The sequence below is a fragment of the Silurus aristotelis genome (assembly GCF_946808225.1).
Source record: "Silurus aristotelis genome assembly, chromosome: 13".
Classification (NCBI taxonomy): Eukaryota; Metazoa; Chordata; class Actinopteri; order Siluriformes; family Siluridae; genus Silurus; species Silurus aristotelis.
Window position 1 is genome coordinate 21601008 of NC_139586.1, and position 17080 is coordinate 21618087.

General features: G+C 37.3%; 2 protein-coding genes across 2 annotated transcripts in view; one reads left to right on the plus strand and one right to left on the minus strand.

Annotated features, from left to right (window-relative positions):
• Positions 1-855: 855 nt before the first annotated feature.
• saxo2 (stabilizer of axonemal microtubules 2) lies at positions 856-10128 on the plus strand. Its single transcript, XM_083559278.1, has 5 exons — positions 856-970; positions 1856-2035; positions 2417-2619; positions 3893-4796; positions 8155-10128. Exons 1-5 carry the CDS (start codon positions 933-935, stop codon positions 8216-8218), a joined length of 1389 nt encoding a protein of 462 aa, XP_083415404.1. The 5' UTR covers positions 856-932; the 3' UTR covers positions 8219-10128.
• The window catches only part of adamtsl3 (ADAMTS-like 3), a 208775-nt gene continuing 201818 nt past the window's right edge, over positions 10124-17080 (minus strand). Inside the window, exons 29-32 of the mRNA XM_083558990.1 lie at positions 16889-16995; positions 16211-16425; positions 11662-12681; positions 10124-11597 (exon numbers count right to left, since the gene is read on the minus strand). Of these exons, the coding sequence (XP_083415116.1) occupies positions 12563-12681; positions 16211-16425; positions 16889-16995 (441 nt within the window). The 3' untranslated portion in view covers positions 10124-11597; positions 11662-12562. The remainder of the gene's footprint in view (positions 11598-11661; positions 12682-16210; positions 16426-16888; positions 16996-17080) is intronic.

Sequence of the window (17080 nt, forward strand, 5' to 3'; positions counted from 1 at the left end):
CATGCAGACCATGTTTGCCGTCTCTTTCTTATGGTGGAGTCATGAACACTGACCTTAACTGAAGCAAGTGAAGCCTGCAGTTCTTTGGATGTTGTTGTGGGGTCTTTTGTGGCATCTTGGATGAGTTGTCGCTGTGCTCTTGTGGTAATTTTGGTCAGCCGGCCACTTCTGGGAAGGTTCTCCACTGATCCATGTTTTTGCCATTTGTGAATAATGGCTCTCACTGTGGTTCACTGGAGTCCCAAAGCTTTAGAAATGGCTTTATAACCTTTTCCAGACTGATAGATCTCAATTACTTTCTTTCATTTGATTCTGAGTTTCTTTGGATCTCGGCATGATGTCTAGCTTTTGAGGATCTTTTGGTCTACATCACTTTATCAAGCAGGTCCTATTTCTTGATTGTAAAATTGAACTCAGGTTTGATAAACCACAGTTTTAACAGGGGGGGGCAAACACTTTCACACAGGGCCTTGTAGTTTTGGATTTTGTTTTCTCTCAATATTAAAAACCTTCATCTAAAAACTGCATGTTGTGTTCACTTGTGTTTTACTAATATTTAAATTAGTATGATGATCTCAAACATTAAAGTGTGACAAACATGCAAAAAAATAAGAAATCAGGAAGGGGGCAAACACTTTTTCACCCCACTGTATATTTACACACACACACACACACACACACACACACACACACACACACACACACACACACACACACACACCCACAGACACTCGCCATTGGGAACTACTTGAGCAGCGTTATAAAAGTTTGACGTTGAATGTTGGTCGTCAAGCGGCTTGATTGTCTTGGAGAGCCGTTGCCATGGCAACGTGTGCAGTGTATAAGAGGTTGCCAGGGCGCGCGGCACGTCAATCGGATACAAACCTGATCCGATTTTAAGTCGATTTTGTTTTAGCGATTCATGAACAGTCATGAAACGGCTATGTTTGTGTGAAATCTGCGAATGTGGGTAAGAACTGACTCTGTTTCTCTGCCTATACTGCCTAATAATTGATTGAGATCAGAGTTTTGCTTTTCTGTCACTTTTATAAATAATGCAGATATTTATTAGTTAGCTTATAAATAATGTGGATTAGACCAGAGACTGGCGTTATCTGTCAAACGCTATAAACTGTCTAATCGGTCAGCATCAGGGAAATGTTTATGGTTCAAACTATGAAGCAATCAACTGAATATACTGAACTACTTTCCAAAGCCTCTTATAAAACTTACCAAGATAAGAAACACCCAGTCTATTGTGTTTTTTGAGAGACACACGTCTGATCCTATCGTTCATATGCATGTTTATAAATTCTAGGTGTTTCCAAGCTTTTAGCCTCTTCACTGTATGTATAAAAAAATTTATATATGCCAGATTTGTTATGTAAAAAAATCTCTCGACCAGAAAACTTTACTATATCAACGATTATACATATTCCATTATAACATATTGAGCATTTATTCTGTCTTCATTAATATAGAACATCCACCATACAAGTCATATAAATCTGTAGTTCGCTTTTCAATGTTAAAGCAGCATTTAAAGATTTTACACTTCCTGACCAAAAAGAATCCGGATTTCAACAGAATGAACAAATTGAGCACCTATTATAAGTCTATGTTTATATGAAACGTCCCCCACACATTATACAAGTCATATAAATCTGTGGTTTGCTTATGAACATTAGAGCAACTTCCTGACCAATCAGAATCCAGACTTCGACAGTGCCTTTATAGAACGATCTGAATTAATGTGAATTGATCAGAAGTGATTCGAACTACTGTAAATACAAAAACAGTGTTGAATTTAAAGGAAATAAAGCATTTTTTTCCCTTTTTCTTGATCTGTCTGTAGACGCCACCGTTGCAAACATCTGCCCACGGCACTCTTCACCAAGGGCAACCAGGGCTGGGCAGTGAGTGAGTATAATGAAAAATACCCAACCTACAAAAACTGTCATCCACCCAAGATTCTTAAGCCCAAACCGGAAATAAAGTGTAACTATGGACCGATGGAGGGAACCACCACATTTAGGTAAACAAAACATTTTTTTTTTTTATTTATAAATCAATGAGACATGTGCAGTACTAGTGCAATACTAGTGCAAAATGTCTAGTCATGCCTTTAAAAATAATGAAGTTTAATTAATAATCAGAAAAATTCTTTATTATCAAGCATTCAGCCTTTATTTGACTTTACCTGTTTCTTGTCTACTATCAACAAAATCTCTACAGCCAGCAAACAAAAGAATCAGTACAACAAACTGTATATAAAATCATAGGTTGAATCAGACTTTTGCAAAGCACTGTACATTTAATCAATTTCTCAATATCAGATATAAATCTAGGTATTTGATATTTCTTTGTTTGCATCACTGTTCCTGTCCCCATTTTGTTTCTTCATGCCATGCACCAGGTCCCATTTCATTCCATATGAAGTGAGCCCACGACCTGAAATAAAAAGGCAGAAATGCCAACCTAGCCCAGGAGTGATTGACTTTGGCAGCACATATAAGCAGGATTTTGGTCCATATCAGCTTCAGCCTGTTTTACCATTTCGCCCAAAGGAGAGGAAACGAGGTACTGATGTGAAGGTGGACACACTACCAACTTATAAAGGTAATACAGGAGTATTAGTAGTGCTAATAAGTGTCAAATGGGAACTTTTATTAGTAACGAATAGATACGGAGGGGGAGAAGTAGAATGAAGAACAGACAGATCTGAGAAAAAAAAATGTTTATGACAGTAAACAGTAAAAATTTAAGGTTGTTGATGTGATTGTCCTTGTTGTCCATTGTACATAAAGTGTCCGTGTGCGGTATGATGTGGTATAAAGTATAAAGTGCACTGTGCTGTGCAAGTCCAAAGTTAAAGTGACAGTCCAGAGATTAAAGTGTCGTAGTGCGAAAAGAAAAATATGTGCAGAGAAAAAGTGTGACGATGGAGAGAGTGGACCAGTTCTAGATCCTGGGTGTTTCCTGGTTCAAACTCTGAATGGCCTGTATATATATATATATATATATATATATATATATATATATATATATATATATATATATATATATATATAATCCAGCCATTAGGGTTGCACAAGCCAGTGCACTCTTAGTGCTGGTCTAGGAGGGGGCATCCAGCGTAAAACGTGCCAAATCAAATATGCAGATCAAAAACCAGAATATATATATATATATTAAAAACAGGGCTGTTGAAATTAATGCGTTGATAACATGGTAATGGCACTGATTTTATTAATGCAGCATGCATTTCTGTGACCATTTTTATTCAAAATGTAAATAAATAAATAAATAAATATAAAACAGGCAACATTTTCAATCGTCAACGCAACACACATTTATTGACGACGTCCTTTCTTTACTCAGATATAAAAAAATAAGTAAATAAACTCATGTTTTAAATAAATACATAGTTTTATATTTTATATGGAATAAAAAAAAAAAAAAAAAGAAAGAAAGAATAGTAATGCCCACAAAACCCAAACACTGAAACAGATATTTGGAATATTAAAAAGGAGTGTGATAACAGTTACATGAAACAGGTTAAAAAATCATTAAACATGCAAATGATAATGGGCTTACTACTTAAAGTAATTTAAGATTCAAGATTTTTTATTTGTCACAAACAAAGTTATATACAGAATACAACCTAATTGATCGCTCAGAATTGAATATATGGAAGAAAATAAGAGAAGATATTAGAAAATATAACAGATAATGATAAATAGGTATTTCAAAAATAGTGCATGTTATTTTTATTTGGTAATGGGTGATAGAACAATTATTAATACAGTACCAGCATTTAGCTCTTTTATTTGTAATCACACCAATGACCAACAATCAGCAAAACTATAATTCTCTTTTTTTTTTTTTGCAGACCATTTTCGTCAGTGGGCGATTACCAGGCAGGAGCCCCACACACCTAAAATGTCCTTCCCTATCCCCACTGCGAAGTACCAAAATACCACAACATACCATGACGAGTTTATCCCACTAGGTCTTGTTTCATGTGAGAGCTTCAAGCCTTCCAATATCCCTAAGTTGTCTGATGTTCCTTTTGAAGGAGTGACCAGTAATCAGCTGCATTACATTCCTCACCCACTGAATGTGCATTTCGTCAAGGCTCCTCATGAGTTCAAGCCCAGTGACCAGCCTTTCCCAGACTTCACATCACACCGGCACGACTACCAAGGACTGCCAGGCCAAATGCCCAAGAGCTGCAAACCAGAGCATGTGGCAATATCTCAGGATACACCCATCCAGAGTAGCACTGAGTTCCGAGATCGCTTTCTGCCGTGGCCCGTGACTCCCATACAGGTGCACAAAACACCAGAGTATAAGAGTCCTACAGAGCGAATGGATCTCAGGACTACAACCGGCACAAACTTCCTAAAACACCAAATCCAGCCATTCATTCCCGCCAGGCCGCCCTACAGGCCAGTTTGTTCTTCTCATCCTTTTGAAGGCACCACCACTACGAAGGAAGATTTCAAAGCCTGGAAAGGCGAGCGTCAAGAAACGATCCGCCAACCCTCGGCAATCCAGTTACCCAGTGGGAAAATGGAGGATGTGAGCACATTTAAGTCGCACTACATCCAGCACCAACTGCATCCTACTGTCAGCTGCAAGCCGTTTCCTGCACCACAGTGCAGCAAAGTACCTATGGATGAAGAAACCACATATCGCACCCAGTTCACACCTAAAAAGATCAGCATGTGTCCAGCGAGCATGGATCCAATGCCAGGGTTTGTCTTCGAGAAGGTTGACGACAGAGGTCACAGGTTAATTTTCTTTTTATTATTATTATTATTATTATTATTATTATTATTATTATTATTATTATTATTATTATATTATTATTATGCAGGGTTTTCACGGAATTTTAAAAAAGTAAAAAAAAGAAAATGTAAGGCTTAAAATCTCAATTTTAGGCCTTACATTCGCTGTTTTAGGTCCTAAATCATTTTAAATCTTAATTTTCCAATATCCATGTAACGCTACCTCTAATGCTCATTAAAATGCTTCCGCATTACTTTAGAAGGTTTCTGTTCGTTTCCGTGGTGGTATAGTTTGCTATCTTTCTTTTACTACTAAAATATAATTCGCTGTATCGCACCTACAAGTAAGTCCAACATGCAACAGCCAATCGGCTTTCTGTTATCGGCTCAAATCTCTCATGGATTTCACCACAAACATAAAACAGATTTTATTTTCAGCTTTGGGGAAGTGCAAGTTTAGAGATACTTGGCTTAAAAAGAAATTATTTAGTGCTTGTTTAAGGTCAGTAGGTGAGACCTGAGATGTTGTATGGTTTAGAGACAGTGGCATTGAGTAAAAGACAGGAGGTGGAGCTGGAGGTAGCAGAGCTGAAAATGTTGAGGTTCTCGTTGGGAGTGATGAGGATGAACAGGATTAGAAATTAGTTTATTAGAGGGACAGCACATGTAGGACGTTTTGGTGACAAGGTGAGGGAGGTGAGATTGGGATGGTTTGGACATGTGCAGAGGAGGGACATGAGTTATATTGGTAGGAGAATGCTGAGGATGGAGCCACCAGGAAGAAGGAAAAGAGGAAGACTAAAAAGGAGGTTTACGGATGTGGTGAGGGAAGACATGCAGGTGGTTGGTGTAAAAGAGGCAGATGTAGAGGACAGGGGGGTGTGGAGACGGATTATCCGCTGTGGCGCCCCCTATTGGGAGCAGCCGAAAGAAAAACTAGAAGCAGCTAACAAGAAGTTTGTGTGTGTTTTTGATGTCGTAAAATAGGTCTTACATTTCATTCTTAAAGGTTTTAAAAAGTCGGTGTGAAACCTGCAAAAACCCTGATTACATTTACATTATACCATGACACATACATTTTAAAATCCAAACGCTCAAAAGGTGTTGACTAATTATCACCATGTTCTCACAGTAGTGGTAATTGTAATACGAATGATTTATATTAATGCGCTATTTCAAATATAATAACTCATGTGGACACTCTACATAGGCAAATTAATACATTCTGGAAAAAATATATTTTCTTTCTGTAATGTGACAGTCGGCATTCACTATATGGACAAAAGTTTGTGGACATCTGACCATAAGATTCATATGTGTGTTTTGAACATTCCATTCAACATGTATTCTCCATTTGCTGTTATAATAACCTCCATTCTTTTAGGAAGATTCCCTAGTAAATTGTTCCAGTGTGTTTGTGGATATTTGTGATTATTCAGCCACAGGGCCGTTAGTAAAGTCAGGTACTGATGTAGGGTGATGAGGCCTGGGGTGCATCAGTGTTCCAGTTCATCCCAAAGGTGTTTAGTGGGCTTGAGGTCAGAGCTTCTGTATGAAGCTGGCTTTGAGCGCAGAGGCGCTGTCATGCTGAAACAGGTTTGGGTTTCCTATTTCAAGTGAATGGAAATACAATTGTGTGCCTCCAGTCTTGTAGTAACAGACTGATTAGGTCGGGTCAGGTGTCCCAATACTGTCGTCCATAAGTATACTCTGTATGTTAGGAGTCTCCAATATTAGAGAGGTTTTTTTGTTTTTGTTTGTTTGTTTTTAACTTAAAGAAAGAGAGAACAAGAGATGCTGGTTAGAGAATGGGGGCGTGTTTATAGCTGCTATAGCACAAGTGATAGCAACTCATGGCAAATTGCTTTAGGCAAAATGCATCATTTATCCATTTAACTAAACACAGAGCACTGTGTTTTCCATGGACAATTATTGCTGACGCACCACCACCTAAACTCTGGAGCTCTGGACAGGTGACACAGAAGATGCTGCAGAACGAAAAAGGGAGGAACGGGGAGAAAACAGCGAGGGGCGAGGAGACAATTCAGGCCAAAAAAAACGGCAGAATGTTTTCAAAGTTTGCCATAATTTGAAACTAAAACCTAAAGAAAACACTGTACAGTGCGGTTATGTTTTTTTAAGTAAACTGAAATAGATTTGTATATGTTTATTTATAAACAGCATATTTATAAGGTCTCTGGGCAGTGGGCGTGTAGAGCAGGTAGTGGAGCACGTTTTTTTAAAGTTGCCGATAAACACACGGATTTGGTGCGTGGGAAATTTCAAGCAGCGGAGACACGAAAACCACATCGCGATACGGTGCGGGATTCGATAAATAAATACATGAGGGAGGGAGAATAATGCTCAGTTTTATTAAACGAATAGATTCCCATTACTTTAAATGTGCCAATTAAATGCACTAAATGGGTTTAGTTTTCCCCGATGTTCTTTATTTAAGCAATAAAAATGTAAATTTTTCTAAAAAAGAAAAAACTTCATTTTAAGAGACCCGTCTTTCTCTCATTTAGTATCACTCTTCAATAAAAAAAAGTACATCTTATCCGAATCGATGAACCAATGAATCGATTTAATAATCGTTAGAATACTCGATTACTAAAATAAACGATAGCAGCAGCCCTACATGTAACATGCAGAACATTTAGAGAGAAATAGATAATGGAAGGAACTCATGACCCGAACTTTTCACAACACGCGTGACCTTATTTAGGCGATTTTGGGGGGGCGGCTCATAAAAATGGTAATAGATAATAATTAGTGTTTCAGTCATTAATATCATTCTATTAATAGATTGCTGTGTAATTAGTGTTTTTCACATAAGCTGAGTTAATTAAGCAAACGCCTAGTGACAAAAATAATAGCACTTTGGATACTTAAGTAAATTTGAAGGCAAATACTTTTGCACTTTTACTCAAGTGAAACATCAAATGTACTTAAGTATCCAAAGTGCTATAAATTATTATTGCTGTAATGTAGTATTATTATTTTGTGTTTTTACTTTAACCACTGAACAGTTAGGAGTAAAGCAAGATGTGTCTTCCATTAGTACATTTAAAATAGTAACCATTGGCAATTCACAGTAGTGTATGACAAAGACAAACACTTTCTCTGACACTTTTGGAGAGAAAAAAAAATAATAATTAGGCAGCTTCACACCACCGCATCTTGAATTTCTTTTCCTATAATTTTCCAGTGTTACTTATATGTAGCTTCTTTTCTTAGGTATTATCCCTTGTTGCAAACCTTTTGCATAATACAAAAAAGCTGTTTGTTTTTCATTGTTTCAGTTACATTTATTTATCTGATTATATTTATAACATTTACTATCTGTCTGTTTATCCAGGTTGTTCCGTGAACTGAGCTCCCAAGAGCAGAAGTCCACAAGTGCCAGAAATGCAGGCTTCTAAAGCAGTGTTTGTGATGTGTTAATAGTTTCAACAAAAGAAAATCTCATATATAAAAACATAAATCAGCATACAGTCATTATCCACAATGCAAGTCTTAGTTTTAATGTGGCATGAAAAGAACAAAGTGTGTTTAAACCCAGAGAAGTATGACAAACATTTCAGACCTACAATGTTGGCATGAAAAATTTGAGTGTTTAAAACTAATGTATTCAATATGCCATTCTGTTGATAAATCACTTTATATGAAAATTGCAATGTTCTTTATATTTAGACTACAGTATAAAACCCCTCCTGGTATGTATTTTAAAATTAGGATAAAATGTAGGATAAAAGCAGTGTTTGGTTTCCAATGTCTAGTTATGAATAGAGAACATTGGCATCTATTAAAAATGAGACTCCAATCATTTCCAGTACAACAGTGTGCAAACATACGTACCACAAAATCTTCAGGACTAAAGAGGAGAGGGACCATCTGACTTATCAGTGCTCATTTAAAAAGCTGCATCTCTGGTGGTATTGGAGTGCATTAGTGCCTCTGGAAGACGTATTGCAGCCATCAAATTCAAAACGTCCTTATTTTTTAATCGTATATATTCTGTTTAAAAACGTCATGTTTTATTTATTTATTTTTTTTTTGAATAGAATATGGATTTATGAGGTTTGCAAATCATTGCATTTTTTTCTTATTTACATTTTGTACAGCATGCCAAGTTTTTTAGATATAGGGTTGTACAATTAACCTTCAAAGCCACACCATGTACATGGTACTACTGTAGTTTGACTTTGGAACTTCGGTTTGCTCATATTCATACTGTAGATAATAATTTATCAAACAATCAATCCACCCCAAAACCCAAATTTCAATCTCACTTACCTGCTTATTGGACTTACTTTTTATTGCTAGGTTTTTGTTATTGCACAAAATATTTGTCCATTTTTTTTTACTTTTTTTGTCTTTTTGCTCAACATTGAATTCTCCCCATCTGTTTTGGACCACAAGTTTGCCCGCTGATCAGGATTGATAATAAATAATTTATTTACATCTGCCTGGGCCTCAAGACAGCAAAACAACGTGATGCTGGAGGTGTATCATGATTTAGATATGCAGTGTGCACAATCCTGAACTAAGAGCTGTGAGCAACCTTTACTTTTTAGTTAAGTGCAAAAATTAAATACTATAAAAGTATAAAAGTATTGGGACATCTGACATTCTAAAACTGTAATTACAAAGTAACACAATTTTATTGCATCTTTTTATGTGGTAGCAATACATTTTCCCTTCACTTGATCTAGGAGACCCAAACATGACAATGTGCACAAAGCCAGCTCCATGAAGATCTGATGTACAGAAGGGATGTTCAATCTTCTTCACACCGGTGTGGGTGCAGGTTTTCATTAACCCAAGCAAGTCCACACCAAATTCTACCTGTTTAAATCGCATGATTTTCACTTTCAATGACTATCATGTGGCACTTGATTGGTTGGAATGAACCTGCACCCACACTGGCCCTTTGTGGACAAGTATATACACCCCTGGTTTACAGGGATTGTAGTGGAAGATTTCAACCGTACTGAAGATTGGGATGATTTGGAATGCTGACTGCACCCCAGGCCTCCAGGTTTGAATCTCCACATTCCACACCCTCCAAAATCTAGTGGAAAATCTTCCCAGAAAAGTGGAGGATGTTGGAATCTAAATATGAAAATGACATTAAAAAAAAATCACATACAAGTGCTCTGGTGTCCTATATAGTGTATGTACAAATATAATATTTTACCAACTGATATATTTCAGCTTAATTTGTCTGCCTTTCTTGTGGCATTGTACTAATGCTAATCCTCTAAATCTGAAGAAATGTTAACTGTGCCAAATGAAGAATAAATATAACAAATGAAATGATGCTCTTTCTCAAAAATGTTTTTATTGTTATTTTATGCTATAACACAGAGAGGTGTTAAGGATTTCCAGACAGTCCCCTTTCAAAACTCTCACCATCCCAAACACGACGAATGGTTTCACACGTCAGTAGCCAAATACTGCTGTATATCTGTACATGGTTTTTGTATCTATTCAAACGTTTCAAACCGTTGCATGCTTTTAAGTACAGAAGGACACGGTAGCCGACTTATGGATTATCCATGGGAATAAATGATAAGGTTTTTCTGTAGTCTTAAATACGGATTATGATGTAAACTACACTAGCAGGTAAGAAAATAAGTCCCGAATCTCTACACTCAATGTACAATATTGCACTTAAAAAAACACAGTCTGTACAGGAATTCATTTACAATGCAGCACATTTGGTTGAACAAGAACACACACACACACACACACACACACACACACACACACGTAAAGAAAGACATAGCAACTGGAGACTCAAGTTGTGACATTTCAGGCCTTCATACATTAAAGTGATCTACATAATGTCTTCATAACACATGAATAAGCAAAAAATAGTGTTTTTAGAAACAGTCATGACTAGTTATAAACCGGTAATGCTGCATATATATATTGTGTGAAAAATAAGAGCCTGTGTTTATATGGTCTCAGTTTTAGATGTTTTACTCTGGGCAACAGAGTTTTCAACTTTTGAACACTTTTCTGGCTAAAAGCTTTGGAATCTTACTATTTGAAAACTGATTATAAAGGCTTTCAGTACCACTATATACACAATTTGGCTAAAAATATTGGTACACCTGCCTTTTCCAGACACATGTGGTTCTCGCCAAACTGGTACCACAAATTTAGAGGCACATAACTGTATAGGATGTCTTTAAATACAGCAGAATTTAATAATTACCTTCATCAGAACTAGGAGATTCAGACCAGTCCCAGCATAGCAATGCCTCTGTGCACAAATTAAGCCCTTTAAAGATAAGGTTTACGGGGTTGGAGTGGAAATTTTGAGTGGCCTGCTATAGAGCTCTGATCTCAACCCTATTGAATACCTTTGGAATGAATAGACTGCACCCCGGATCTCCTCACCCTACATCAGTGCCTGCCTACTAACACCTATGTTGCTGAATAAGCACAAATCTCCATAAGCACACTCCAAAACCTAGTGGAACATCTTCCCAGAGGAGTGGAGATTATTATACGAGCAAATGGGGACTAAATGTGGAATTAGATGCTCAAAGAAATGCATACAAATCTCACAAATTGTGTTCACAAATATTTGTCTATAGAGTGTATTTGCACTTCATTGCATGGATTTTCAAATGCAAAGCAAATTTCTGAAACTTATGACCCACTGAGCTTTAAGATTGATCACTTATTCACACATTCGTAGTTCTATGTAGGATGTGCAGTTGGGGCAGCCTAAATCAACAGTCCCTGTCTCTAGAATCTTGAGGAAAATTGCTGTGGTAAAATGCAGTATATATATATATATATATATATATATATATATATATATATATATATATATATATATATATATATATATATGGAGGATCTATAAGCCTTAAAAAGAAAAGAATAATGCACTTTGGATGGTAATGGAATATTTTTCCATGCCGGGACGAGCAAAGTCTATTGTGTTTTATGGAATTAAATGTATACAGACCGCCTCCTTTAAAAGGGTGGCAGTTATTCTACTTTTAAGAGAAGTTAATAGTGAAATGGAGGCTGCCTAGTGTTTGTGTGCAACTACTATTATGATAGGGCTTAGATTTATTTATTTTTTTATTGCATAAAAATGCATTACTTCTTATTCTTTTAAATGTACAGTGAATTTTTTGTGACTGCATATTTTAGCAATAATGGCAAAAAGTTGTTGTTCTCAGGCATTCTATCAATCATGCCATCCACTGCTTATATATGTGTTATGAAGTCAATATTTAGGTCAAATAAAGTGTTACACTTAAAATACAATTTCGATTTTCATCTACTGTAAGCATCCCTTATGTACACTTCAGCTGTACCTATTTTAGCTTCCCTTCACACATGTGAATGGTCCGATATTCTCTGCTTGGCATCCCGATGATTAAATATAGAGCAAAACACTTTTTTATTTATAAATTATTCCACAAACGGTGCCATTAATGAACTTTATATAATGACGAGAGGAAAGAGCTAAATTAGTCTTGTTTTTCTTTGACAGTGGTGAATTGCCAATAAACACCCAGAACTCCCTTCAGCCTAGATAGAGGCCCCTTAGTCCAAATTCCATCGAGCATCCACTTAAACTCGGCCATGTCCCAAAAATGGCACTCTCTCCTCATTTAAGTCCTGGAGTTCTTCCACTTCAGATTTGTTCCACATGTGCTTGGATTGGAAAAAAAGAACAGTGTTCAGGAGCCAGTGTGCTGTTAAAGCTTGTCATGTTCCATCAGCGAGCACTAGATAGTGCCCGAGTCTTCTGAGCAGGACTTGCAGCATCTCTGAGTGTACAGTTCAATCGGACACAACCTGAGGCGTTTTACAACGGCGCAGTAATGTGTCGTATCCTTACACTCATCTATAAGGAGAAGAAAATAAACACAAATATTTATAGACGCACAATTAGTCAGGGTCTGAATATGCACATGATGATAATATACATTAAAAATGGTAGGGGAAGTATAGCACCATGGGAAACTGTGCACATAGGAGGTGGTATCAAAGAGTTTCGAGACAAGCTCTGTTTACAAGAAAGTAATTTATTTATCTGTGTTTATACACCATCACCTTTAATATAGTCCCCTTGCACAACAATATCGCACCCCCAGAGTTCTTGCCACTTCTGGAATATGTCCTAGAAGCCTTCATTTCGACGTGTGTCAAGCACCTTCTGGATCTCCGCAATGGTGTCAATACGGTGAACTGGATCTTGAAGAAGAGGGCAAAATTCGCAGGAGCCGAATCTGGCGGAGAAAGTGAGATCATGTGGATTGTTCTCCGACGATCATCGTGCACAAGTTTCCGAATGGTTTTGACATTTTCAGGGGTTGAGCTTGTTGAAGGTCTTCCTGAGCTCTAGTCGTCTTCCAGTCATGTTCTTCCGCTACTGAAGGGCCCCTCAAAACACCTCAAACGACTCGTTGCAGCATCTCCGTATGTCAAACGTACGTCATGTCAAAAGCCTCTGTGATTTGCTCAGTTTCACGTAGATTTTCACGTTTGCTCTTTGTTCTAACTTGCTGCCCATGATAAAATCACAGACGTGGTAACACACGTGGTCAGAATAGCACCATTAATCTCGAAATATTTTTATACCACCTCGTTACTAACTAACACTAAGCAGTCTTACTGTTTGATTGATTTCTATTGATTTCTGATTGAATTCTAAGAAAATCTAATTTGTGTAAAAACCCAGTTTTCTGGATTTCCTAGATTTCTAAATATATTTGAATTGTCACGGTTTTTTATTTGCCCCAGCTCATGACAACAATCACAACAGCAAACAGTTTTATTCAGAGATACAGTTTTTAAATGTTTTTAACATCTCCATGAGGTAACTCGGACACCAGGCAGACCCAGATGCTTTGAATACGATGTACCCCTAACGAATGTCATTTTGCATTGAAACTTACTCCAAAATACACCCAAACATTACTTGAATATATCATTTGTTGTTGTTTTAATCTCCCTAATATAACCGAGATTCATAACTGAAATCCTCTTCCCTCATTTCACATTATTTATGGGTTGAACCATGCCCAAGGTCTAAATTAATTTCTTTTTTCTTTTTTACATTGTACAAATAATGCTAACATGAATGAAAATTAGTAAGAAGTTTGAAAAACATGGTTGTTTTGTTCTCCTGTGGAACTCAGCACTAGCTGCATGCTTACAATAAAGCTATTCTTTTTCAGGGTTGTCAGGTCTGCTGTATTAAAATACTCTTTTTTTTCCCCCACATGGTTCTGTTATTTTATTTTATTATCCAGTTAATAAAATGCAATAAAATCCCTTGGTAAATGGTGTAACTTGGCCTGAGGTTTCGAAGTATATGACAGGCTTGTTTTTGTTGGATGGTGGTGGTGACAGGGCAGAGAGAGACGCAAGTTCTCAAAGAATTGGCAAGTGAAGCTCATGAGGAAAAAGAATATGTCTGTATTCGAGTGAAGGGTCGCTGGGTATTAATACAAACTTATTCTGATTACTTTTTGTCCTATGAAGATACATTCTTATCCTGGTGTAGGTGGCATCTTCCAAGATGTAAATCATCCGCTAAATTCTTCAGAGTCTGCAAATGTCGCAAATTCATTGAACATCATTAAAAAAAGGTATTTTATAATGTCTTTACCACCAAGATTGAGTATCTTCAGTACTGGAACTTCTTCAGATATTTGTGAAGAAACCCAGCAAAGCTATACTGCAGGTTTGTACATTGCTTACTATTGCAAGTCCTTCCGGAGTTCAAATGGCATTTCGCTCGGCTGCATGAGAAACAGGAGAAAGGCGATGAAAAGGCGAAAAACGCAGGATGAAAGATGTTTGTTGGGTTGAGTTTACACAACCCTGTCAACGGTGTTGTTAGAAAGAGCTGAAGCTTCAACTGCATAAAGAAATGCCTCATATTTGGAAAGCGGCTGAGGTAAAAGTGCTTCATTTTTTTCTCTGTACTTTATACACCAGATTGGATGGCACTATCGACCTGCACTTTACTGAGCTTGTTATTGGTGAGCAGATGTTGTGGTTAGAAAGTCTTTTTTTTTTTTCTTTAAATGGCCTTTATGAAAGTTGATGAATTAACTCCAGCTGAGAATGATAAGTGTACCCCATTTTACCTCCAAGAAGTCCTGATCGGCTTCACAGTCTCCAGCCTGCCTGTTAGTGTTGGTTGTGTTTCAGACAGTTCAATTCTGTTTTATATAACAGCCCTTACATCAAACTGACTTTAAAAAATCTTGAAGGTATGATTTTTTTTCATTCGGTTTAAATCGAGGGCACAATATGCTAGAATATCAAATGACTAGATATGGTTGAGGTCCAGATACGGATCGAGCAAAGAATTTCAATGGACTGACCTAAGAACCTATATGAAGCTGATAAGCATATAAGAAGTCAAGGCAATGTTCAGACGCTCTAAACATGATCCGCTACGGCTTCTGTCACAGATTTTTTGCTGCAGCAAATCCTGTGCATATCGTATAGCTACGAACTAGCTACAGAAACAAGAATTATGCTTAAAAGACTTTTATAGACTTTCACAATTTTTTATTATTAACCTCCCTTGTCTGATTAGAAAACTGACAATGTGGCGACATTATTTAAAGAAAAATTTACAATAAAAACAGACGGGCCTAATGCATCAGAAATCCAGTGGAAGTGGAAGCTTGATGGTTTAAGATGATTTACTTTTGATTATAAAATTCTGATTGAGATCAAGGACCAATTATGACCCACGTGCATTGGAAAGGTGCAGATCTGGTTATAATATATATCTTACTGGAGCAATCAAGCCCAGGTTATCTTATAGAAGCACTCTGATAGCACATGTGCTGACTTCACTAGCAGGCTGGTATTATCCTTGATAGCAATAATATTCCTAATATTGCTCTTTTGAGTCTTGCTGTCAAAAACAGTTCGGACCCATCATGCATTTACAGTATTAACTTCTTCAGCAATTATAGCCACAGGAGCTCGTCAGTCAGATCAGACTACATGAGCCAACCTTTACTCCCCATTGGAGATGACGATGGCTAGACGACATCAAAATTTGGCCCTTGTCTAACTCGCTCAAATCCTTACGCTTGCCCAGTTTTCCTGCTTCTAACACATTAACTTTCAGGACAAAATTTTCACTTGCTGCCTAATATGTTATAATGTTATAATGTCATAATGTCTGGTCAGCGTATGGTGTATGATAAAGTGGGCATACGAGAAAAATTAAGGCTAAAAACACTATATCTTGTACACACTCACTTGGCGACATTATAATAAAATCCTTGTAGACCTGCTCATTCAGGCATTCATTCATTCAGTCAGGCAAGCAGGAGGACAACCAGGACAGTGAAGATAATGTGACCCAGAGATAAGGAAAGGTGAAAAATCAAACATACTGCCACAGGAAGTGATGTTGCAGTGTTGCCAGGTGACAGGCCGACGCTGCCAGGCGCAGTGGAGGTCAGGGTGGGTCTTATTGTTATTGTTATGTACGCATTCAACCCTGCGTGACTGGAAGCCACTTCCACAGGTTGCAGTGCACATTCGCCATGGCGACACCCTCCAGTAAACGTCGCACGTTTCTGAAGTGCAGTTCCTTACCGAGGATGGTCTGAGAACAAAGAGTGTAAGTCAGAGCATGTACGCGATTCTGAGCAAAGAATCCCCCTTACAAAGAATTGAACAGTCTAGAATTTTTATGGTGGGTGTTAATTTCAACAGATAGAGAATCTAAAAAAAAATTCAAGAAAGGCTATAAAGTAATTTGTATTTGATTGAGTGAAATAGGTATTTGATCCTGTAACAAATTAGCAACAATTCCGACTCCCACAGACCCAAATTATTCCTGTCCCTTTAAGAAAGTTAAAATAATATAAAAAAAAATTTCTCTCTTTGTTAAAATAAACCTACCATAAAAATTCTAGACTGTTTATTACTTTGTAAGGGGGTATATTTATAAAATCAGCAGCAATTCCCCCACTGTACGTGTATACTGTATGTGTATGTGTGTGTGTGTGTGTGTGTGTGTGTGTGTGTGTGTGTGTGTGTTATATATAAGAAAATTTAACACAAACCGTTCTCTGGGGTCACAGGCTGTGTTGGAGTCTGAGCTGTTCAGTAGCTTACACATCACTGTTCTTCTCTGAGTCGCCACGGCTGGACCGACACAACGACCAGAACACTGGACACAAACCATCCCACATTTAAGGTTTATGCAATTATATTATACACACAGGGCCTGATTCGATAAAGCATTGCATGCATAA

Excerpts from the sequence above, each read along its gene's own strand:
- saxo2 (XM_083559278.1), top strand. The coding sequence starts at position 933 with ATGAAACGGCTATGTTTGTGTGAAATCTGCGAATGTGG. Across the intron at positions 971-1,855 it reads TGTGAAATCTGCGAATGTGG|ACGCCACCGTTGCAAACATC; the intron begins GTAAGAACTGAC and ends ATCTGTCTGTAG. Across the intron at positions 2,620-3,892 it reads CACACTACCAACTTATAAAG|ACCATTTTCGTCAGTGGGCG; the intron begins GTAATACAGGAG and ends TTTTTTTTGCAG.